General features: G+C 35.8%; 1 protein-coding gene across 1 annotated transcript in view; it reads right to left on the bottom strand.

Annotated features, from left to right (window-relative positions):
* Positions 1–23727, bottom strand: part of TTC29 (tetratricopeptide repeat domain 29) — a 137290-nt gene that overhangs the window by 74421 nt on the left and 39142 nt on the right. The window contains exons 6-7 of the mRNA XM_075090436.1: positions 12952–13164; positions 8059–8144 (exon numbers count right to left, since the gene is read on the bottom strand). Coding sequence (XP_074946537.1) covers positions 8059–8144; positions 12952–13164 — 299 coding nt within the window. The remainder of the gene's footprint in view (positions 1–8058; positions 8145–12951; positions 13165–23727) is intronic.

Genomic DNA, 23727 nt, shown 5'->3' with positions numbered 1-23727 from the left:
TATGGAAGTTAAGGAAAAGTTCTCATTCAGCTGAAAACCGCATATTCTTTAAGTTTCAACCCATGTAAGAAATGTAGTAAAAGGATTAATAGACTGTTTTTATTGACTGAATAAAACTTGAGTCATTTACATGCAAATAGATACTTGAAATCTTTTGCATTAAATTCAGTGCTAAGATAGTATTTTTGCAATGTTTACTGTGTAATATTCTAATATGAAAAACAGCAGAATGAAATGGTGGCCATTATTGCTATACGTAGTCATAAAAAGATTTCAGACAGAAATATTTTAAATATTAATATTACTAAAATCACTTAAAGCACCAAGGAATGTTAAATCGATTTATTTAGAAGTACAATTTATTTCACACTTTGCTACCAATTCTTTTGATCAGCTCTGAAATAATACATAAGCTGAAAGCAAAACAGCAAAACAAATTGCTTCTAGCAATGAAGCAGCAAGCTCTAGGTTTTATACTGGCATGCTTCAGTGTTTTAACTTCTCAGGTTATTTATCTATCAAAGGATGAATTTTAAATTCCTTAAGATCTGATGCCTGAATCAAGACCTCCCATTCTCCAATTCAGCCATTGATGGCTCTGATCAAGCAAAGCTGTTAAGCATTTGCTTACACCTGAATATATGAGCTGTCCCCTTGAAGGCAATGGGAATAACTGAATTGAAATTTAAACACATATTTAATAAGTAAATTGCTGTAGCTTGAACTATACCAATTTGAGAAACCAATCTAATTTTAAAAGCCTTACTTTATAGAATTCTTTTTAAACCCTCTTCATTTGAACTAAACTGTACAAAGGAAAACAAACTCTCCCAGATTATGAATATATTTGCATTTAAGTACTAAATTCCTGAGTTGGTACAGCATGGGTACAAATGTTTCATTCCTCAAAATGCATAAAAACCCTGACTTCCCTAAGTATATTATCTAATGGAATTAGAAAATTTCTTACACAGTTTTTCAGCCTTTTGCTACAGCCCTGGGTATAGTATGTGCAGTTTCACTAATGGACATACTACTGACAGTTCTTAAGATCTCTCACGCTATTGTTTCTCAGATAATATAAGCTACGAACTCAGACATGCTGTGACTATCTCTTTCTCTCAGTTATGTACAGCATTGAGGTTCCAAGGTTTAGTACACCTAAGCTAGAAATCCAATATAGTCTAAAGTCCATAAAGTAAATAACCTCTGTAGCATACAGCTGTACTGCTTTGTCTTTTTTGTTCCTAGCCTGTGGGAACGAAATGAGTGGAAACTTGTATATCAGCAGTTATTTAAACACCCACACACCCCCATATTTTATTAGCTACTCTAAAAAAAAAGTTACAATACAGTAAGTAGAAAATGTCTGCCTAAATCACATCTTTTAACTGACAGAAGGCAGTTGTTAGAGTTTTAGAAACCTCAGACAGGGCAAGCGGACTAACTGTAACCTTATATCCCATGAAACAGAACACACTAGCTGTGGTCACAATCTGTCTCCTACCTTGCCTGGGAAAGCATAAAGAAGAGCCACCTCCACTGGCCATACCTAGCAAAGGCTAGCAGAGACTGTTCCATTCCATCAGCTATATCAGATATATCAGAAAAGGTAGGGCCAGAGCGAAGGCTCCATGATTGCCAAGTGCTATACCATCCACGCCTTGGTGAAAAATAGATGCAAAGATATTTTTATATCTTTATATATATATTATATATATAATAGATGCAAAGATATTTTTATTCCCTTGCAGAGCAGGTTAAGGCATTTTTATGGCTTTGTCCTCGATGTTTCAACATATTAGAGCTAAGCAAGCCTCCAGTGAGGGACAATTTGCTGCTTTTGAGTTAAAACATAACAGCTAGCAACAATTTCATGGAAACAATTCAGAGTCATACAAATAATTCTCTTGATCTTAGGATATCTATTGTTATTATTAATGCAGAAGCATGTAAATATTCTTATTAACGTTGCACTATAGCCCCCTCCAGTTCTTTTGCAAACTCGGTGAGAGAGAGGGTGAGAGAGAGGGTGAGAGAGAGGGTGAGAGAGAGGGTGAGAGAGAGGGTGAGAGAGAGGGTGAGAGAGAGGGTGAGAGAGAGGGTGAGAGAGAGGGTGAGAGAGAGGGTGAGAGAGAGGGTGAGAGAGAGGGTGAGAGAGAGGGTGAGAGAGAGGGTGAGAGAGAGGGTGAGAGAGAGGGTGAGAGAGAGGGTGAGAGAGAGGGAGTTTATAAGGTGATAGAACTTGTCATTTTGGAATAGATATCCTGAGTCAAAATCTTACAAAAACACAACCCGAAGTTTGGGAAACCATATTTGAGATGTTAAATGGCATGACTTCTAAATTCAGGATGTTTAATATAAATGTTTTAGGTAAGGCTACATAAACCTTGTAAATATATATATAAACCAGGCAACTTTCATACTGTCTGGGAATTAAAAACAAACCTGCAAACAAAACAATGTCCTCCACGCATAGCCCCAAAACTGGGTTTTTTAACTTTTTGTCACCAACTCGTATTCATATTCCTGAGAACGTCAGTGGTCAAATAGTCCTAAAATTCTGAAAAGGTGCTATAGATTTATAGAACATGCAGTCAAATCTGCAGCTTACTGCAGTTGTCTTGCTCGTTTGGGATGTATGAATAAATTCAGAATTATAACGGAGGAGATGAAAGTCCACCCATTTATGATGTTTTGTTAGCCAGTCTTATGGAACATGAGATTCCTGAAGAGTAAGGTTGATATCAACAAGTTACTACTGCATTTATTTTCATTCTTGCTATGGGAAAACACGGAAATCTGATAATCTGATCGGCTTGACATGAAGTAATAGATTGTTTTTATATCGGTAATACTTTTTGTTTCTTATGCTCTATAATTTTTGTTTAATTTGACTACTGTAATTCTGCAGCAGGACTGCATTTAAGAGTGTTTTCTTACAAAGGGTATTCTTGTGGCACATTTATCCTGACAAAAATCCAGTTTACTGAGGGGAGTTATTCTGATGCCATTAACCAAGCAAAATGCAATTTGAACCACAGACTCAAAAACAAAATGATACCACGTTCCAAGGCAATTGTAGTGGACACCATATCACCAAGGTGCAAATCTGTGTGGTACACAGAGAAGTACTGAAGGAAAACAGCACCATTACATCTCAGGGCTACTCAGAACATTTTTTCTTGGTGTGTTTTTTTTTTTTTTTCCCCTGAGGTTTTCAAGAAACTGGCTAAGATAGGAAAATAATTATCTAAAACCAACAGAAGAAATCCTTCCTTCACTAAGAGACTGTCAACTCTCATATCCAAATAAAAAGTTAGATCTTTCTTTCACCTGAAGAATTAAGCACTAAATTAACAACAACAAAAAGTTGATCAGACAGTCACATCTTTCCTGAAGTTTCATGTCTTCTTTAAGATTATCAACACAAATAATTTCTAATTTCTTAATTCCATCAGTATTTGAGTCAGTATATTTTGCCTGGGCAAAGTTCACTACCAGTACTAATTGTTCTCACATAATTTTGTTTGTACTAACTTCATGAATGCCTAGCAGCAGTGGGACCTTTCAGAAACATGAAATTTAATCAATTTCAGAACTGGCTCACTAATTCTAGACCTTCAAGAAGAAAACCTTTCCCTGTACATAATCCATTGTCAGTGTCAAGATCAATCAGAAGTGCCTATCTTCAAAGATAACTCAGAGTTTTGTCTGGTTTTTTTATTCCTCAGATACAAAAAATACAAAATTTCTATATGAGTAGAGTTTTAAGAACAATTTAAAAATCACTTCAATAAAAGTGAAGCCTCTGGGAATTATAAGACCTTTTCTTAAACTGGTATGCTAAAATGTATTTTCAAGCATGTAACACCATTTGCTAAGCTGAAAATGTTACGCTTCATCACTAATGGCTAAATATCACTTATGGATGAATAAAGGACAATCTGGTTGATTTAAAAGAAGGAAGTTTGAAACAGTCTCCATTGAATAGCATCTTTTGATGTGTTTTGCGAGTCTCCATTTAAGCATTTCTTTTTGTAGTAACAGTAATGAAAGCTTAAACCTAAACTCAGTCATCTACCCAGACACCATTGACAGAAAAGTGTCTTGAAGTTCAGCCTTCTAGGAAAGCACTACAACAGTAAGCAAATCTCAAAGGAATGATGCTCATTCTTCTCAACTACCTTTCACAATATTTGGGAGAAAAGAGGACAGCATTCAGTCCACCTTTCAGATTTCTTTTACTTGTTAAGATCCTCTTTCATTCACCAAATTTGTACACACATATGGGCATAACCTATATAATTAGATATCATAGATATAATTAGATAAAATGTATCGTGCATACTAACTTCAGAATATCTGCATCCCAGATACATTTACTTATAACCTCTTTAGCTGCATGAGTTGGGACAAAGTTTTCAGTTGTTTTGACACAGACTTTGTCAGAAATTAACTTTATGGTCATAAATACCTTCTGATTACTTCAATAGGGTCATTTCAAACGTGAAGATGTCTTTGTAAATTCATAAATTTTCTTGATAATTTTATGCCTGTGGCTTGTATATTGTAATTCTGACCATTCATGCACATAGCATTATGTCATAAATTACCACATTTATTTTGGCACGAGTCTCAGTACTCATGAATGCTGCCTCTATTATTTAAATATGTAACATATCTGAAAGACAGGATTCAACATCCAAAATAAAGGAGCACTTAGAAAAAACACTAATGCTCAGACAAGGGATGAGGACTGGATTTTTTCCTGATGATTTGGGATGCAACTGTAATTGAGAGGAAACCCTTGATGCCCAACTCTTTGAAGCATTCTTGAAAGCTCAATTTAAAAAAAATTCCCACATCAAGCATTAAATTACAATACTTTATGCAAGGTTTCTAATGACATAGAAGTGTTTCACTGAATACCTAGCTTGTACAAGTCTGAAGAAAAAGAAGTAAACAGTAACTTTTACTTCAAATGGAGAACTCTCCCTGACAAAATACATGATGTTTAAGATAAAATCTATATGATGTGAACTATTAATATTTTGTGTCATATTTTGTGGAAAAGCCATTAGGCTTGATTATAAACCAGATGATTTGAAAAATATTATGAACATACCACACTGCTATTGAACATAATTAGTTCTCAGGCTTCTAAACTTGCACACACTTACGTTTTTACATCCGAGTAGGTCCACTGAAATCAATCATATAGCTCAAATAAAATTAAATTTATACAGATTATACACCAAATCAGATTGTTAGATTATACACCAAGTGCCTAGCAAATAAAAAACCTTTTCCAACAAAACTAGCTCATTTGATACAAAGTGACTGCATATTTTTGATATAATAGGCTGCAGCTTAATCATTTCAACCTTTAATTACTGCATCAGATAATGAATATTTTGAACATATGCTTCTCCACTCTGCTAGAAGACATGAATGAAAGAGAAACAAGTTTATATGCATGCTACTGTGTGTGCATGTTGGGGGAGGGAGTAGCACGCTGAACAGCAAAAGGAACCAAGTGGCAACAATTGGAGGAAATGGTATCTGTAACAGCTGCTCCTTTCAGATTCCCCTAGAAGGAGACTGCCTGAGGTGGACCACAGCACAAAAGGATAAAGAAGATGAAAACTGATGCAAAGCAGGAAAATAACTGCTGAGACCCCTGAGTCTACACCCGAATAGTCCCAAGCTGTGTGGCAAGACCTCTTTAGCATGCTACAGAAGCTGGTGATGAACTACATATTACCATGAGGCAAACTGGCTCCTAGCAGTATTGTCTGCATCTTATGTGTAATGATAACCAGCAGTCCTCTGGGAACAGGATGCAATGATTTCATCTCTGTAAGCATCTGAGCTCCCCTTGGATACAGAGGCCATTAAACTGAGAACAGAAGGGTAAATTTTAGGCAATGATTTCTAATTGGAGAGTGAAGACAACTTGTGCTCAACAGTACTGTCAACCACTGATATTTTATTGCTGTCTATCTTGGTCACTGTAAAGGACAAAAGGAACTAAAATTTTACCCCTTGTTCTTAGTCTCATAATACACTGTATTTCTGAATTAGAGTGCTTCAAAGGTTTCTTATGTATTATTACTGGAAATGCCATTATATTAGGAAATGCCACTGTATTATAATATATTACCCTGAAAAGTACTGGTATTTTCATTACTGTTAAAATAACATTTTATACTCTTAACATGATTTATCATTTATGTTTTGTATTACAGAGACTTTCTTTCCCTTTCAACAAAAATGCACATTGTCTCCTTACCTGTCAGGTGTTTTTGTAAGACTAAAACCAGTAGGCACAACCTGTTATGTATATACTTTAATAGTAGTATGCTACAAAAGTCAAGGTTTCAGAATCTTCCTTAAAAAATAGTAATTCTGCACGTGACAAGGAAAAAAATGGAACTTCCAAATGATTGCTGTAACTTTTTGGTAGGAAGCAATGAAAGGAAAGAGGTAGCTATAAAATATAAGCAAAATGGATCCTGAGGAAACAATGCCAGGACATCTAATATTTTTGACACTTTCAAGGGTAGTTTGATCCTTTGTATATCATGAGGAGTGTGCAGTCTTGTTCATTAATTAATTTCTCCTCTCATGGAGAGATCAAATATGCATGCAGCCTTCTTTATTTAGCATATTTGTTTATCTTGCTGCTCGTCATCGTTCATAAAGCTTATTGTAACTCCAGAAACTTAACAGAAAAGTTGATCGGGTAAGAATGCTGGAACACTTGTCAGTCAAAAACCAATGCAGATAAACTTCAGTACAAAAAAATCCAGTCTAATATGTCATACTGTATTCTTGGAAGAGACCAAATATCCTCTTCTCATTGCTGTTGCAACTATTAGATATAATTTTATAAAATTATATGTAGCTTTTTAATTTTGAAATATTTTTACATTCAGCTACTGGCTTTGACTGCAGCTGACGCAAGAAGAGGTTCCCAGATAGGCCTATCAGCATTGAAGAATCATGTACAAAGATGGTCAATAACTTTTGGAAAAATTCATATCACAAATCATTAAAAGCATGTAAGAGGATATTTCAGGACAGAAATCCAGAACCCCTCCTACACTGCAGAAGCCAAGCAAGCAATACTGAAACCCAGTCTGAATTAACTCTGTGACTTCTATTGATCTATTTCTTAAAAAACAAAACAAAACAACAAACAAACAACAAAAAACCCCAACAGAACCAAAATACTCACCAAATAACCACAAAGGATGACCTCTATAAAACATGTTCATTAATAAAATACTGAGTCACTGCAGTTAAAGGAACAAACAGAACTAGAAATACTAAATAGCCAGCTGATTAATCTCAGTAATCATGGACAAAATATCCAAACAATTTTCCACACAACATTTTTAAGAGGATCACGGAGGGTTATGACTTCTCTGATGACTGGCACAGACAAATCAAGTTGATGCTTGATCACATCACACTGACTTATGATGAACCAGAGGAACCCTCCTTCCAGACTAGAATTCTCCATGTAGAATTCTCATTGTCTTAGAATTATTATGTATGGGAGGCTCAAGGGAAAGATGAGAAGAGGAGCTTGAACTCAAGTATCACAGAAGGGGTTGCATCAGCACTACAGCTCTTCATACCAAAAGCAATTCATATTTCTTCTAAATTCCTGATGTATTGAAGAGCTCAACCTGCAAATTGATCTCTCTTTTATCATTGCTCACAGGTATGCTGTATCAAACTAGTGCAAAACCTAACTAAATAAAAACTGTTTTATATATGTATGAATACAGGAAAAGGAAAGCTAGTCACATATAACCTGAATTGTAAATGTATATTATTTCTACAGATCGAAGCATGGAAACCTGGACTCTACCAGTTCTGCATTTATTGGAACCATAATTGCTTAAGCCACACTGATCCCTGTCTACAGAACTAGAGACAGTTATGAAAGCTCTGTGAGCCAAGGCTCTCCAAAATGCCTAGGAAGATGCCAAGGAGGCAGAGAAAGGCATTGGGAAAGCTAAAGCAACTTCAAAATAAACTTACTGATAATGCTGTCTGTTGTTCTCCAGCAACATGATATGCTAAACTTAAGCAATATGCAGCTTCTCCTTCCATCTTCATATCACCGCCTAAAAAGAACTAAAGTCAGTTACCAGTGTAATCTGAACAAAATTACATTAATACAGACAGTTCTTGAAGGTTCTTAAATAACATACAAATGATTAAATGCTGTAGTAAGTTTTTCATTCTCCTCACCCTTGCCATTTATCTCTTTCCAAAAATATATTGTGGTAATTAAAAATAGAGGCTATGGATTTAAACAAAGTTCAACAAGAAAGTTCAACAAAGTCAGAGAAAAATATCTTCCAGTAAGTAATGCAGAACAATCAATTTAACACACTGTAATGTTCTCTGTCATGAATTGTTTAATAATACTCAGTGTCTGCACATTAGTAAATCATATAGCCTCTCTATATATATTCATATACAAAATAAAAGGAGCTACAAATATATAATACACCCTAATATATATAAACGCGAAACATGTTGACCCATACACTTTGCTAATGTGAATCTTAGTGAAACACCAAGAGAGAACTGTCAGTAGACCAGGTTCATATTTCTTACTCTCATGGCTAGTTTGAAAGCTACTGTAGGCTAGAATAGCTAAATAAAGGGATAACTTATACTTGCAAGCAGTAGGCACAGAAAATTCTGTGCAAGAGGTTGCCAACTAAGGTGCATCATACTTTTCCATGCCAGGTTTCATCTCACTAATAGTGATCTAACAAACACTGCTTTCCAGTCTTTTTGTATTGCTCCCTCAATAAAAAACCATCTATTTAATGCTGAAATTTATATAGATTTCAGTTTTATAAATGCTTACTGTATCACACTATATTAAAAAGTTTCCCTCCAGAACATGAGTGTCCATTAAAAACTGTAGATGAAATTATATTAAAAATAGCCAAAAAGCCAGTCTTTCTGTTGTTCAATATCCATCTGCTCAAATACAATAACGAGTGGAAAATCAACCTGAAGCATAACTGCATATCAAGATATTTTGTAAAATGCATATTAAATATAGTTGCAATGAAAAGGGAGATGATCTACTTAAAATTGTCAGGCTAATAAATTCTTTATGTCCAAACTCACAGAAGCCTACACGTAGTTCTGGGACTCTCTGAATGTTATAATTCCTGAGGCCATAGTAATGCTCTACCTATAGCATTTTATACATTACATAAAGTTATGAAAAGCCTGTAACTCAAAAACCTGATAGTGTTTTCCAATATTCAATATCCCTTAAAAGGCTTAATGAGGCAAAAGGATACAGCAATACAGTTTCACATAGGAATAAGAAGTGAAAAGTTGCTAGGGATATAAAAAATTTCTTTCGTCACGTAAGAACAGTCTGAGAGTCTGAAGCGGGTAATATTTAATCCTAATTCATAAAATACATAAACATAGACGATGGTCCAGAGGACAGAAAGGATGTTACAGGTGGCAGCCAGAGCCAGTTTGGGTTTAAGTGAATTATTAAATATGGGCTTCATAGATAAAGGCTATAGTTCTGGAATGGGAACTGGAGAACTTGTCTGAAAGGGACTTCTAAAGCTTAAATTTAAACAGAACAGTAGCAAGTATTACTGTGCATAGTGATATTTACAACATGTCTCAGGACTATGGAAAGTGATTGATTTGAAGTAAGGGCACTGGAACATCTGCCTGTCTAAAGTAACTTTTGGAAAGGCATCAGATCCATTTTGACAACCTCTTCATTCCCATCAGTTTTCACTAACTATAGGAAGAAGTTGAAGAGAAACTTCATCAGCAGTCCTTCTAGTTACTACAGTAAATGTTAGTAGCAGCAGTTTTACTGTAGCTGTGACTTAAGCATGTATTATATACAACAGCTGCAGAAAAAGCTAAAAGCTTTTATTTGAGCAACAGATGCAGCTGGAAAAGACGGAAAAGTTTTTGGGTAAACATGTCCTTCTTCAGCTCATTAATTGTATTGGCATTCTCAGTATTGGGGTACATACTCCCAAGAGAAAATGTCTAAACAGTCAGCTCACAAAACAGATATACTAACGCAAATTGCAGATGAAAACAAAATAGGTTATTTAGTGGTTTAATTAAAAGACAAAAATTAGCCAAATACAATCATATACCCTCACAAATTAAACATTTGGAATGGAAAAAATTGAATTCTTGTCCCCAAAGTCCTGTTTGGTTTATTTCCCAAAAATTATCACATAACAACAGCTAGGTTTCAAATGGGGGTTTAAAAAGTTATCCTTCATGAGATAAGGCGAGATGAGAAATTTTGGTTCTTTAGAATTAATAAAATCAAAGACAATATAACAAAAAACCTGAAATGGAAATAATTCACTGGCACTTTTTAAAATAATAAATAGCAAATTTCACATGGGCTTAGATGCCTGAGAGCATGTTCATTTTTTCCAAGAATAACTGCTAGTCTAATAAAGATATTTCTTTTTAGGAACTTGCCTTGGCTTCAGTGAATACATTTTTCACTTTTCTATAGATTGTTGTGTTATATTAACTACCTGTGTAGTCATATATTTATTTCCAGCAAAACTTAGTTTAAAATTTGGAAAAGATTTTCAATTTTTTTTGCCATTTTTGATAGTTTAATTCTATCTATCCCAGCTACTACTCACAGAGTGGCTAACAGATTAATGTTGGACATCAATAATTAAATTTTTAAAACAAATTCATCTGGCAATAAATATTGAATTAATATTATATATTAATTGCATGTGCAATTCATATGCAAAATATGCCCCTTAAGTAATACCATGAAAGGCTCTTGATTGCTGTGCATGGAAAAAGATGACTATTTGAGACCTTCTGTGCTACTTCTGAGAAGCACTCCAATAATCATTTAGAATAATCATCTATGAAAAGTAAGCCTGTAAAAGTGGACATCTAATAGCACCTTTTAAGAAACAACCATTATTAAGATATCTGAAGGATCTGGAAAATTATGTGTATTTTCATATATTTTCATAAAGTCAACCTGTAAAATTTGCCATCCCTTTTCAGTTCCCTCCCATGCGTAAGAAATGTTCCAGAGCATGGTATTTCTAGATGATCAACATCTCACATTACTTATAAACATTCAAATGCTATTCTAATTTTCCCCAATTTTAGACTTATCCACACATGGACAAAGCTTCATACAGCCATCATCTAGAACGAGAAGGCAATCAGGACTAGTCAGCATGGATTTAAGACAGGGAAATTGTGCCTCACCAACATCATAACCTTCTAGGATAAGATGACTGGCTTGGTGGATGAAGGGAAAGCAGTGGATCTTCCTTCTCAATTTTAGCATGGCCTCTGACACCTTCTCCCACAACATCTTCATACACCAGCTGATCAAGGATGGCTTAGATAAATAGGCAGTGAGGTAGACTGAAAACTAGGTGAGCAGCAGCATGAAGTCCAGTGGGAGGCCAGTCACTAGTGGTGTACTCTGGGATCAGTACTGGCACCAATACCGATTAATATCTTCATTGATGACCTGAATGGCGTGACCAAGCGTACCCTCGGCATGTTTGCAGGCAATACAAAATTGAGGAGAAATGGTTGATCCACCAGGTAGGTGGTTGTGCCGACATTCAGAGGGACCTCATCAGGCTGGAGAAACGAGCCAATGGCAGTCTCATGAAGTTCAGGAAAGGGAAATGCCAAGTCCTGCACCTGGGGACAGAGAACCCCAGGCACCGGCTCAGGCTGCAAGCTGACTGGATGGAAAGCAGGCTGGCAGAGAAGGTCCTGAGGGACAACAGAGAAGTTGCCTGGTGGACAGCAAGCTGCCCATGAGACAGCAATGCACCCTCATGGCAAAGGCAACCAACGGGATCCTGGGCTGCATTAGGCAGAGCGTTGCAAGCAGGTTGAGGGAGGTGGTCCTTTGCCTCTACTCAGCGCTGTTGAGGTCACCCCAGGAGCGCTGTGTCCCATTCTGGGCTCCCCAGTACACGAGAGAGAGGGACGCAGTGGAGTGGGTCCAGCAAAGGGCTGCAAAGATGACTAAGGGACTGGGAGCATCCGTCCTAGGAGGAGAGGCGGAGGGAGCTGGGACTGTTCAGACCACAGGAGAGAAGGCTCAGGGGGATTTCATCAATCTGTACAAACTTCTGATGGGAGGGTATAAAGAAGAGGGAGCCAGGCTCTTCTCAGTGGTGTTCAGTGACAGGACTAGAGGCATTGGGTACAAATTGAAATTCCATCTCAACGCAGTAAAATACTTTTTTATTTTGAGTATGACTGAATAGTGGAAAATGTTTTCCAGAATGGTTATGGGGTCTCCACCTGTGGAGATACTGAAAACTTGGCTAGATGTAGTCCTGGGCAGCCTGCTCTAGCTGACCCTGATGACATCCAGAGGTCTCTCTTCCTACCTGAGCTATTCTGCCGTTCTGTAATTTTTTACTTTTTGTTTCAAAGTATATACACGTATTAAGATATACAGAAGAAATCTTCTTTTCTTATGATAGAAAACTGGTTTTTTGCAAATACTAAATAACTATGTAGAGTGAAAAGATAGTGATCCAGCAGAAAATATCACTCAAAAATTGCCAAAGCAACAGTGTTTAGCCAATCAAAGTCAGTGAGCTGAACTTCCACCAGTGACCTCACTTTCATGTTATGGGTTCACTGTTTTCTACTATCATTCCTACAAGGTTGTTTTTTTGGAGATAAAGCTTTCAGGAATCTAAAATAATATTTGCCATAAGCAAGAAGGCATTTCTGCTTTAGAGAGATCTGGAAGTGTATTGATAGCAGTTGTCTTTGATTTTCATAGGAAATAATTACCCAGTCAAACACTTGACAATTTCTTGGGAAAATCATGGCATGCACATTAAATAAAAGAATGTTAAAGCGTTGTTATACACCTACCTTCTTTTGCCATTTTTAAAGCTTTTCTTAGTGTTTTGATGGCTTGTTGGTGTTCTTTATTTTCTATCATTTCTCCTGCTAGTAATGTATAAATTCTCCAGAGAAGCACACACGCCAGTGAACTGTAAGTGCGGCCTGTCTCATCCTTCCATGTTGAGCCCTCTGTTAGCTGATAAAATGCTTCATAATGCTCAGTAGCTTTCACGACATGACCTGAAAATGTAATTCATAATTACATTCAGTGTAATCAACCAAAGTTTTAGAAGTTATTAGCCTATAATAATTTTCTCATTAGAAAGTAAGGTGCAGCCAATCATTTCACAGATTTTCCAAGAATCTTCAATATACAACTTACAGATCACTGGAAAATACTGCCAAATATCACAGTTACCAGTAATGCTGTAATTTAAACTTATCACATTTTAAATTAGCTTTCCTTTGTAGATTCACGATGTTGGGGGTGTCTGATACCAAGGATGTGAGGTCAGATTTTTCTAGAAAATACACCTATTATAGATTAATGAATATAGCCTTTGTGGATCTCCTATTTCAAAATAACATCTATGCATAAATAATCACAATTCAAACTGTTCCTCGAGTTTCTTTTTCTATAATGAAAACCTGTGCTGGAAGATTTGAAATGCAGAGAATAGAGGTATAAAAAACTGTGAGGGGGAGAAAAAAATTCTTTATTTAAATATTAATTGATGAAAAAAGAATTGTTATGCAAAGTAATTTATCCAATAGTTACTACTAGGCCAACTCTGGTGAGTTTACATAGTAAATTTACTGGGAGAGCATTAACCACTAATAGATTAATTATTGAACTTGAAGTAACACGCTTTAAGGTCTTCAAATATAAGTTACTCAAACATCTTTAAGACAAAGTAAAGTCTGAAGATAAAGTTCAATTCGTTTTAACATGAAGCAGTTCCTTCCTCTCCTCTAACTTCAGCTAGATTTATCCCCATGTATACATGCAATCTAGGAGATTTCCATGCTTTCTGGACAGCAGAAATTCAAAGCCCCTTGAAAGAACAGAAAAGCTTTTCCTTATACATAATGGGTATAAAAAAAAATACTGGGAAGCAGGTAAGGTGAGACTGTTTACACCCCCCACCCCACCCCCGTCACAGCAGCTGGTTTTACAAAAAATGTTTTACAGCAGGGAGAACTCTCAATTTGACCCTTCGTTTATAAGTGTGTGAGAGAGAGAGAGAAAGAGAAGGAAAGAGAGAGAGATATGGAGGAATCTTGTCCCATAGATCATCAATATATCAATTGCTATTTCTATTAAAAGCTGAAACAAACCATAAACTGAGTTTACATCTCTTTTGAAACACTAGTTGTAAGAAATGATTACTGTTTTGCAGACTGTTTTTACAGTGCTGCATTCAAATTACAGAAAGAACCAAAAAGGAGAAAAGTTGTTTCCGGATTATAGGAAAGGAAGGGAGAGAGGCTTGGAGAAGGACCTTCTTTAAGCATTCTGAGAGAAAATGACACTAGTTACCCAGGCCTCCAGCTGACTTACAAGCAGCAGAACAGCTATGACAGATCCCTCTTATTAACTTAATTTAGATTTGTCTTTTGCATATGTTACCCTTTTATAACCATGCTTCCAACTTTGCAATTTAAAACATAACTTTTAGCTTTATTAGAATTAAATTTGGTTTTGTATCAAGCTTCTCTGATGATTAAAATGAGTTCAACTAAAATTGACAAGCACAAGATACTCCTCTTCCAAAGAAGCAACTAATAAAATGAGTTTCACAGACAAGTCATGTTAAGTCTCTACAACCTATGATTCATGTAAGAATCCCAGAGGACACAACAAGAAGTGCTGAAGAATGAAGTGCCAGGGGAAAGGGGAGACACCAAGCTTTATTCAGTTCCACTCTAGCTAGGGACAGGTATTGGAGAGATGGTCCAAAATACTGGAAACAATCGTATTGCCAGAGTAGCTATCAGATCCCGTAAACAGACAGGAAAAGATCTATACATTCTTTCCAAAATATCACATACCTGACATCAGGCTGAACAAACAGAAACACAAAGTGAAATTATCATGACCAGTATAAGCTATTTAAGAATTCACTGACAGTAAATGTAACAGGAAACAGAGATGTAGACTTGCTAAACCCAGATTAAAACTCCTGTCCATTCTGAAGTGCCTTCCAGTTTGAATTTGGGTTTCTGCCTATTCAGTCCAGCTACCTTCTTCAGGCAAGTCCAACTCAGAAGTAAAAGAATTCCACTTATCCAAGTTGCTAAATGCAGATTTAAGATATTAGTTGAAGAAGCTGGTGTTGGCTTTGTGACAAATGATGGGAAGTTGAGTTGGAAATCTAATGTTAACAGCTAAATCTAGCATCTTATTCGCTTGGATACTTATAAGTTCATACAGGCTCCTCCTTGGAATTCCCCTCAAAGTTTATTGATCAACTGCCTGTCCTTTTGAGAGGATATTGCCATACATTTAAGTGATCTAATTTCACTGCATGTGTAATGGATTCTTTAAAATAGAGTCTGATGCATGTGTAACTCAAAAACTTCTAGTAAGAACAGGAAGCAGCAAATGAATGGTATCACCTGGATACATAATTTGGAGCTGAACACAGTATCCGAGTTTCTCATAAAACTCTAACATAATCTCTTATTGGGACACTTCATTTAGGTAAATAATACATACAACCTTCAGAACTATTGTTTAGATTGTTAGAACTATCAGGTATGGTAATTCTTACCCTTGCTTCCCCACTTGCAGTACCCCCTCGAGAAAGTTTCTGTCAGAGTAGAAATTGCACTCATATATTCCATGTACCCCATAGTTCTTAAGAGTTGACCTAACCATAAGAGCTGTGACCTGACATCCTTTTTGCCAGGTCTCAGTGAAACCTCTTTAGAAACAATCCATCTACATCAAGCTTCAAAATACAAAAGCAGTATAACCTTTTTGGTAGTATTCAAATGGAACTAAATTAGATTTGGCTTCACTGAACTACCAAGAAAGACTATGAAGTAAAAAGTAACACAATCTGCTTACAGAAATACCAAAAAGATGCTGAGCACAAAAAAATAAAATGCCTGCTAGTTTCCTAAACAAGGGAGAGATGGAATTCCTGTCCTGGAAGCTGTTACATGGCTGGGAATTTGCTTACTGAAGACTCTTTCAAGTAACGCTAGCTATTTGGAGACTTCTCAAATTCATGGAAGGTAAAACATTTTAGACTTTGGAATTAATTCCTCCATCAAAATAACCTGAAATCCATGGTTCTCATTGGAAAATGACATATTGGCCTATTTCTTTAATCCATAATGTTTATGTGAACCCCAAATATTGTGGAAAACTAATGTTTTCAGGGGGGTGGCAAGTTTCTGACTATCATGAGTCGGTTCAGTGGGAATCGATTCGGCCAGTGCATTCCAAGTTTTTAAACACTGAACTACTCCAACTGTTAGGAGCAGACGTAAGTAGATACTGGCTGAAAGTCTTGAAAAACATTAAAAGAAAGTAATAAGCCAATGACAGAACACTTCCAAGAGTATTATCATCTCACCTAAGCACTGATAAGGCAGAGTTTTAAATTACTTTTATTATCAACTGAAAGGAAAGAAGTGGAAAAAAGCAAAATGAGAGGAAAAACAATGACTAGGAAGATAACTTGGAATAGTTTGTAGAAATGTATCTTTTATAGCTCTAGGAATTCAAAGAGAAAATCCAGAAGGTGTTTCTAGGAAATCCATATTTGAAAAATCTATTTGCAAAATGTTGCACAAAGCAATATAGCTATTTTCAGTTGGCAATAACAGCAGCAGTTGCATATTTCTTTTCCCACTGCTATGCAGAAATTAGTTCAGTGTATATTAAATGGAGTTTGAGAATCTCTGATCTCTCTTCCCTGCTTATAAAAGGAATCAAAAAACCAGAAACAGAGTCTTACAACATATATGCTACCACTACTAAAATATAGTTTAATGTAGTTCAGGGCTTAACAAAAGAAACCCTATCAACGATAGTTTAATCTTAGATATGGGAGGTAAACATTGTCACAATGTAATTTTGGGAGTAAAGAATCAGTTTTAAACAATTATATAAGACCTTACTCTGCCACTAATAGTATCAAATTTTAGAAATTACTCTTATTTTCATAGCAGCTATGTATGTACGCACAAAGATTTGTGCTATAGTTTTCACTGAGTTGCTTAGGAGTAAAAAAAAATATAAATCTATTCATTCAAGCAAAAGAGCTCAATGTAATTTTGTAAATACTGGAGAGAAACGTTTTTACATTATCTAAAACTTCCTTTATAATTCCCGTTCCTAAAACCCACTCCAAAAGTATACATTTGTTATATCAAAATAGATATCAAACCAAAAGGGGTATATATGGAGACTACTATTTTGCCTTTTTTTTTAAGTAGAAAGATTGACTAGATATTAACACAAATGGGTTTAAATGTGAAGCTGCCATAAAAGCAGGCACATAAATGTAATTCTCCCAGCCGCTATTTTGATGCACATTTTTGATTCCATGAATCTTTTATGAAATGGCCCAAACTAAAGCCATATAACATTCCTGCATTACTGATGCTTGCGCCCGTAAGCTACAAACATTAGAGGCATGATTGAGTGCATTAAAATGAACTCATTCAGCAGTGCATTGATTACTTGAAGGAAGAAAAAAAAAGTTACTCCCACTTAAGAAAACAGCACACAAATCTGAAGTTTTCAATACTGAAATTAAAGATAGCAAATTTGAATAATGTGGTATTTAATAAATAAAGGCAGTGCAAAACTATATAGAATTCTCTATATGCAGTCCTGACATTAATTAGGTGAGGTGTTAATTAGGTCCACAGATTGCTTCCAGTAGTAGCGCACAGGTAATTTAAAATGTCACAATCTGCGAAATGCAGTGCCTGACCTGTTCTAGCTCCATGCCTCAGCAATACTGAGAGCACCTAATGATTTCCTTTTCTATCAGCTTGTACATTTACCAATGAAAATAATGCCACAGAAACAAATGCACAGAACAGTGACAGGTCTGTTAGGTACATTTCTTCAGCAGCACTAGTATAAGCAGAGAGCACATTTACTTCTAAACTGTAAACAGTTGCTGAGGACTTTAGAAAACATTCCACTTTAGCTTAAAACAACAACCTAAAGGAACAATAAAGTTTTATGTATATTATAGTATATTTTAATCTACAACTAGGACATCTTTTGTAATCAGTTATTTCACTGTACAATGTGGACATAAAATCTGCTTGAAGCAACAGTTAACGGTAGCAAAAGAAGAAAAATGTTATTACTATTTAAAAGATATAGGCTTACATTTCAGTTTAACTGCTTGAACTACTTGTATTATTTTTAGTTTCCTGTGTTCAATTACCATTATTATGGTAGCACTATTCATGCTGAAATAGTTAAGAATCTGTCACAGTTTCCAATGTGAGCCACTATCTACAGAAGTTGTTATAAGTCTTTTACAGAGATGTGTTGGGGGTGGAATAAAAAGCTCACAAGAATCATAAAACAAGGCTCTCATTCAGTAAAGAGTTGAAACACCCTGAACTCCTGAGGTAAAATGAGTTGTACAGAAGTCATTGTGACTGATCTCAAATGCAAGAACCTGAGTTTATGTGTCATCTGCAAAAGCAAGGAAAAAACTGTGGAAGAGATTTAAGAAAATTTTGCAGTTCCATAATGCTACAAGACTCCTCTAAAACACAACCAATCATCAGACAACAATCAAGGTGAGTATTATTAAGATAAAGGATAAAAAGCTATTTTCATTTACTATAGAGGAGCTGATAACATTTTTTAGAAAGATTCCTCAAGGAGTTTTAGCAAAATTACATAGACAGTTCATAAGAATCTTGTAATGAACTTTGATGGCTTATCATGGGGTTTTCTGACAGTTTCCCCAATTTGACAATACACCAGTAGATATCTCCCTAGAGTCTAAGCTGCTCAACGTCAACTGAAAGCACGCCTGAGAAGTAGAAGGCTTGAGGACATAAAGGAGAAGGAAGGAGATAAACGGAAAGTTGAGCATCACACAACCTGAGATACGGTATTGGTGGACTGAGGCTGCTGTGCAAAAAGATGGTATTTTGTGTTCCCTTGTTGCGGTTAAGAACTGCTAGGCTAATCCTTGTTATTGCAGCTTAGAGAACGATATATTATTTCTGCTGACATTAGTTAAGCAAGTATCTGTTGTCCGAAAAGAAAACCAGAACTATAGGAATCCAGTGAGCATTAGATCATATATAGTGTTGTCCCCTGAGGATCTAGATTACTTGCCTTAAAGCTCAAATACTCAGAATATACCCATACAAACCTAGAGGGCAGTGTATATTGTAGCACCTGCTGTAGGACTATTCGCAGTATATCGTATCGTCAGCACTTTATGATATTAAAAATGCTCTAAAAAGATGTAGCTTAAAGGGTTCTTTAAGAGACAACTCACAAGCTATGGATCATACTAGTTTCTCTGGTTGCTTGCCTGTCTGCTCTCTAATCCCTTCCCCTGCTGCTGCCAACACTACCAAACTGCAAAGAAGGAAGGGTTTCCCACAGGCAGCTGAAATGACAGCTGCTTTGGGGATAGTTTACTGTGGACCAGCAAGAGAAAAAAACTAATTAACTGAAGAGCACATTACCAGAAGAGAAACTGCTGTGAAAAATCTTCTTGTTCTTCCAAGAAAGCATGAAGTGTAAGTACAGGGGGAACAGGTACTTTTGTAGGAGAGACTGGAACAAATCTCCTCCTCCAGCCTTTTTTCCAGCTACTGCACCAGCCACTGTACCCTCAAAATTCTGGGTTAGCTCCAGGCCTTCTGAAGTTGCTTCTGGCTCCACATAAAATCTCTTAGATTTTCTCTAAGAGACATACAGCTACTCTCTAGATCAATTGCAACTGCTCAGAGTTACTCTACAAAGAAAACCTGGTGTCAGTTACCTCATTTCCCCGAAAACTATATGCACACAGACCTCACATACAATTTACAAAGAGTGATAGAAAATATAACATACAGACATACAGGAAAGACAACAATAAATCAAAGAGTGATTTCATGTTAAATGTAACCCTTAACTCTGAAAGTTAGAAACATACTTGCAGTTACTGACTTGCTATCTGAACAACAGTATGTCACCGATTTTTCCCTTTGCTTTAGGCTTAACTGTGGAAAAAATGTTCCTATTTCAGGCATTTCCACAGAAGTTCAGGTCTGAGGTGGAATCTAGAATCTCTGAAGGCATTGCACACTGTAATTGCACAAACTGGTTTAGCAGCATTTTGCCCACGTACAAACTAGAATAAAAAGATGTACTCTTCCAAGACCAGTGTCTAAATACAGGGAAAAAACCTGACAACTGAACAGGTCCCATAAGAAAATTCCACTAACTTGTCTGTCCCACATTCATATTCAAATGACCCAACACAGAAAACTTTGGTTTACAATTAAAATTCCTTTATCTTTTTATGATAACATGTTTTAGGAAAGCAAAGTTTGTCAGATGCTGCCTTCTGATTTGTTTGATTATATGTAAACAAACACTTCTTGATATATGTCCATTTTAACCTAGAGGAGAACCTTGCAAACAATGTTATATACTGGCTGAATGACAAGATATCCACTTTAAAGAGAATGGCATTCTTGCTTCATGACGACATTCAAACCTCCTTCTTTCATTTTTGTAATGCATCAAAGTGCTTTCTATACGCAAAAACTACCTAAGGTGCAAAATGTATTCAGGAAGCTCACAATGTAAGGCTCCAGTCTCAAAATAAGAGCAGGCCCACACTCAGTGGGATGGTCACACTTCAGGTTTCACAAATATTTCAGTGTTTACAGGCAGATATCCAAATGCAGACAAGGAAGGGAGGTAAAAATGGAGCGATTAATATTGAAGAACAGCACACATTTTGCAGTACTGGTTTTCAGGGCTTGAGGATTTTTTTTTAGCTCAATAGAACCAAAATAAAACAAGTTATATTACTACTTAACCTCAAAGAGTAATATGATCATTGTCTTTTAAATACAGAAAGTGACAGTGAAGTAGATTAGCTTCACTAAATTAACTTTTTTGCTAATTTGTGTCAAATGCTTGCCTCAGTTTAAATAATTTTTTGTAGTGATTACATTTTATTCAGATTCTACTCCATTCCACTTAATTTCCACAGATTCCATTAATAAATTTAATATCAGATGCAACGCTCCAGCACTGGAGCTGTTCTGTTGTGCTGACAACCTACTTCAGAAGGATGCTTTGAGTAGCAGCCTGGACTAATGACCTGCTGAGGTCCCCTCCAACTTGAATTATCCTATGATCTTCTGAAGAGTACGATGTATTTTTATTAATAGATTCATAATGTTTGTTTTACCTATGACTTCTACAGATTACTGATAACGGCTGAGGACACACAACCCCATTGGCTCTCAGTCCCACTGAGAGGGCACCTCTGGAAAGAGTACCTCCAGGAAAGTTTATGATGGCAACTGCTGGTTCAGCTGCAGTAGTCCAAGACCTTGCAAAGCTTTGAAGCAAAAAAATCTGTTAGTGAGCGGGCAGCTTTGAATGAAGCTTCATCTCAGTACTACTCATTAAGCGGTAAATAATTAAAAAACCCTGAAAAAGACAGGTAAAATGCAAGCAGCAATGTCAGTAATAGACATGAAAGAGAAGAGAGGGAAAAAGAATTTAAAAAAGCAAAGAAATAATTCATTTGAAGTTTTAATAAAGTTTCATTTGCAGTCTTGTTTAAAGATATATCAGACTTTAGGGATGTAACCTAATTACATTTTTATTCTAAGTTCTATTCAAAGACCTTGGACTTTGAATCTTTAACACAGATCAAACATAGTGTAATTTACTCATGGCTATCAATACTTTAAAAAGATCTCTTCATTAAATGTCATAGTCTTACGAACATGCACGTAAAGCAAACAGAGCAACACTCGATACCAAAAACATTAAGAATATGATTCTTGTGGAAGTGTGTATATAAACAATTCACTTGAGTGCTACACATTGTATTCAAGTGTACACAAAATATTTTTTCTAAAATATTTCCAATGATATCTTTCATAGTTCAATTTAATCAACAGCAAGACTTCTTCAGTAATTTTATGATGCATTTGAAAACTAACTTTACAAATACATAATAGATACAATACTTTACCAAATACTTAAGAACAGAAACTAATTCAAAATTTTATTTGTTTAAAATATGTGAAAACTTTTAAGGAAAATGCAAAGTACAAATTTTAGAATTAGCACTATTGCACTGTTGTGAATATTTTGAAGAGCTTCTCATCAAAAAGTAAGAATACAGACCTGTCCCCAGGTGTTAAACAGAACCAAAAGATTCTCCATTTGAAGAATTAGGCTAGGAAAATGGCAGTGATGGTGAAAAGATTAAGGAGGTCTTGGCAAACCTGCTTACTTTTTCCTAGTGTAATGAATATTATTACTTCCCTGTGCTTAGTACTAAACCTTGATTTAAACCAACTGAAGGGAAATTATGAAGAAAGTTTTTCGTTTTCAGCTAGTTATGTTCAGAAGTGAAAATAAGAACGCCACAGAATTCTCCAAGTTCTCTTGTTCAAAATATCTTCATTGCCTACCAACACTTTTTAAAAAATAAGAATAAAAATAATTATATAAAGAACATTTTTGATGAACTCAGACCCTCTTTTCTTTCATGTTGCATATTCAGAAGCTTCTTTCAGACTTTCTTAAGAGTATACTAATTTGAACTGAAAACATACCTAATTTCTATTAACATCAATTCCATACAGTACTTGCTAGTTCAATACCAGTAACAACCTTGTAATAATAAGATGTCATTTATCAGGGAACTACATTCTGCACTTGCATAAGGATGAGCTCAATTATTTAATACACCTTTTAAATCTGTCCTGCCCAAGAATCTATCCGGATTTATGGTTGCTTCTCTCTGCCACTGACTGACAGAGAAATCATCGTATCTGAAGACTTTATCTCCTAGTAATTTTCTGCTTAAACTTTTTAAATTATGTTCTATAATCAAGTTTTCCCAGCTAATGTATGTATTCAATTCTTAAGCAATCAGAAAAAAACAATTAACTGCTTTGTGAAATAGCGTAAGCCCAGAATAACAAAGAAGAGTTACCTTCAGTTGATATGATGAAAATCAATGACTAGAAGTGTTTTAAATGGTCAAACTGGATATGCAGAATTCCATGTCCCATTAAGGAAAGGCTTCTTTCTGTCTCTAAAGTTCCCTGATGTGGAGACACTTTTAAAGTACATGTCCCTACATGAACTTAAAGACAAAATTTAGCAACAGGCATATGTAGCCAAAGATACAGGACTTAAAGACAAGTGAGTAAGTTTTCAGCTCTGAACTATTCCTACACTCCTTCTTCTGTAAAAGTTGTTTGGAATAAATAATCACAATGAGGAATAAACCTTAAAAATTAGCAATCTGTGATAGGCAACCTGGGGCGAGGTGGGGGCATATAATGATAAATCAATGATATTTGGTTACTACTGGATATGGTCTGTTATAGAAAGAAAAATTAAAAGAATCACATGAAACGCACTATGCGTTCTCTCCAAACAATGAACAGTACAAAAAGACATTTTTAGGTTAGGCTTGTTTCCTTTGAAGACTATGTGGTCATCCTGTCCTCCAACGACATTTAGAGTGAACTTCAATCAAATTTGGTAAGAAGTGGTAAGAAATCTGTAGGACAATAAGTTCCCACCACTTTTTAGAA

This window comes from Phalacrocorax aristotelis, chromosome 4 (genome assembly GCF_949628215.1).
Source record: "Phalacrocorax aristotelis chromosome 4, bGulAri2.1, whole genome shotgun sequence".
Classification (NCBI taxonomy): domain Eukaryota; kingdom Metazoa; phylum Chordata; class Aves; order Suliformes; family Phalacrocoracidae; genus Phalacrocorax; species Phalacrocorax aristotelis.
Note: the sequence above shows the minus strand (reverse complement) of the source record. Positions and strands in the feature narration are given on the sequence as shown.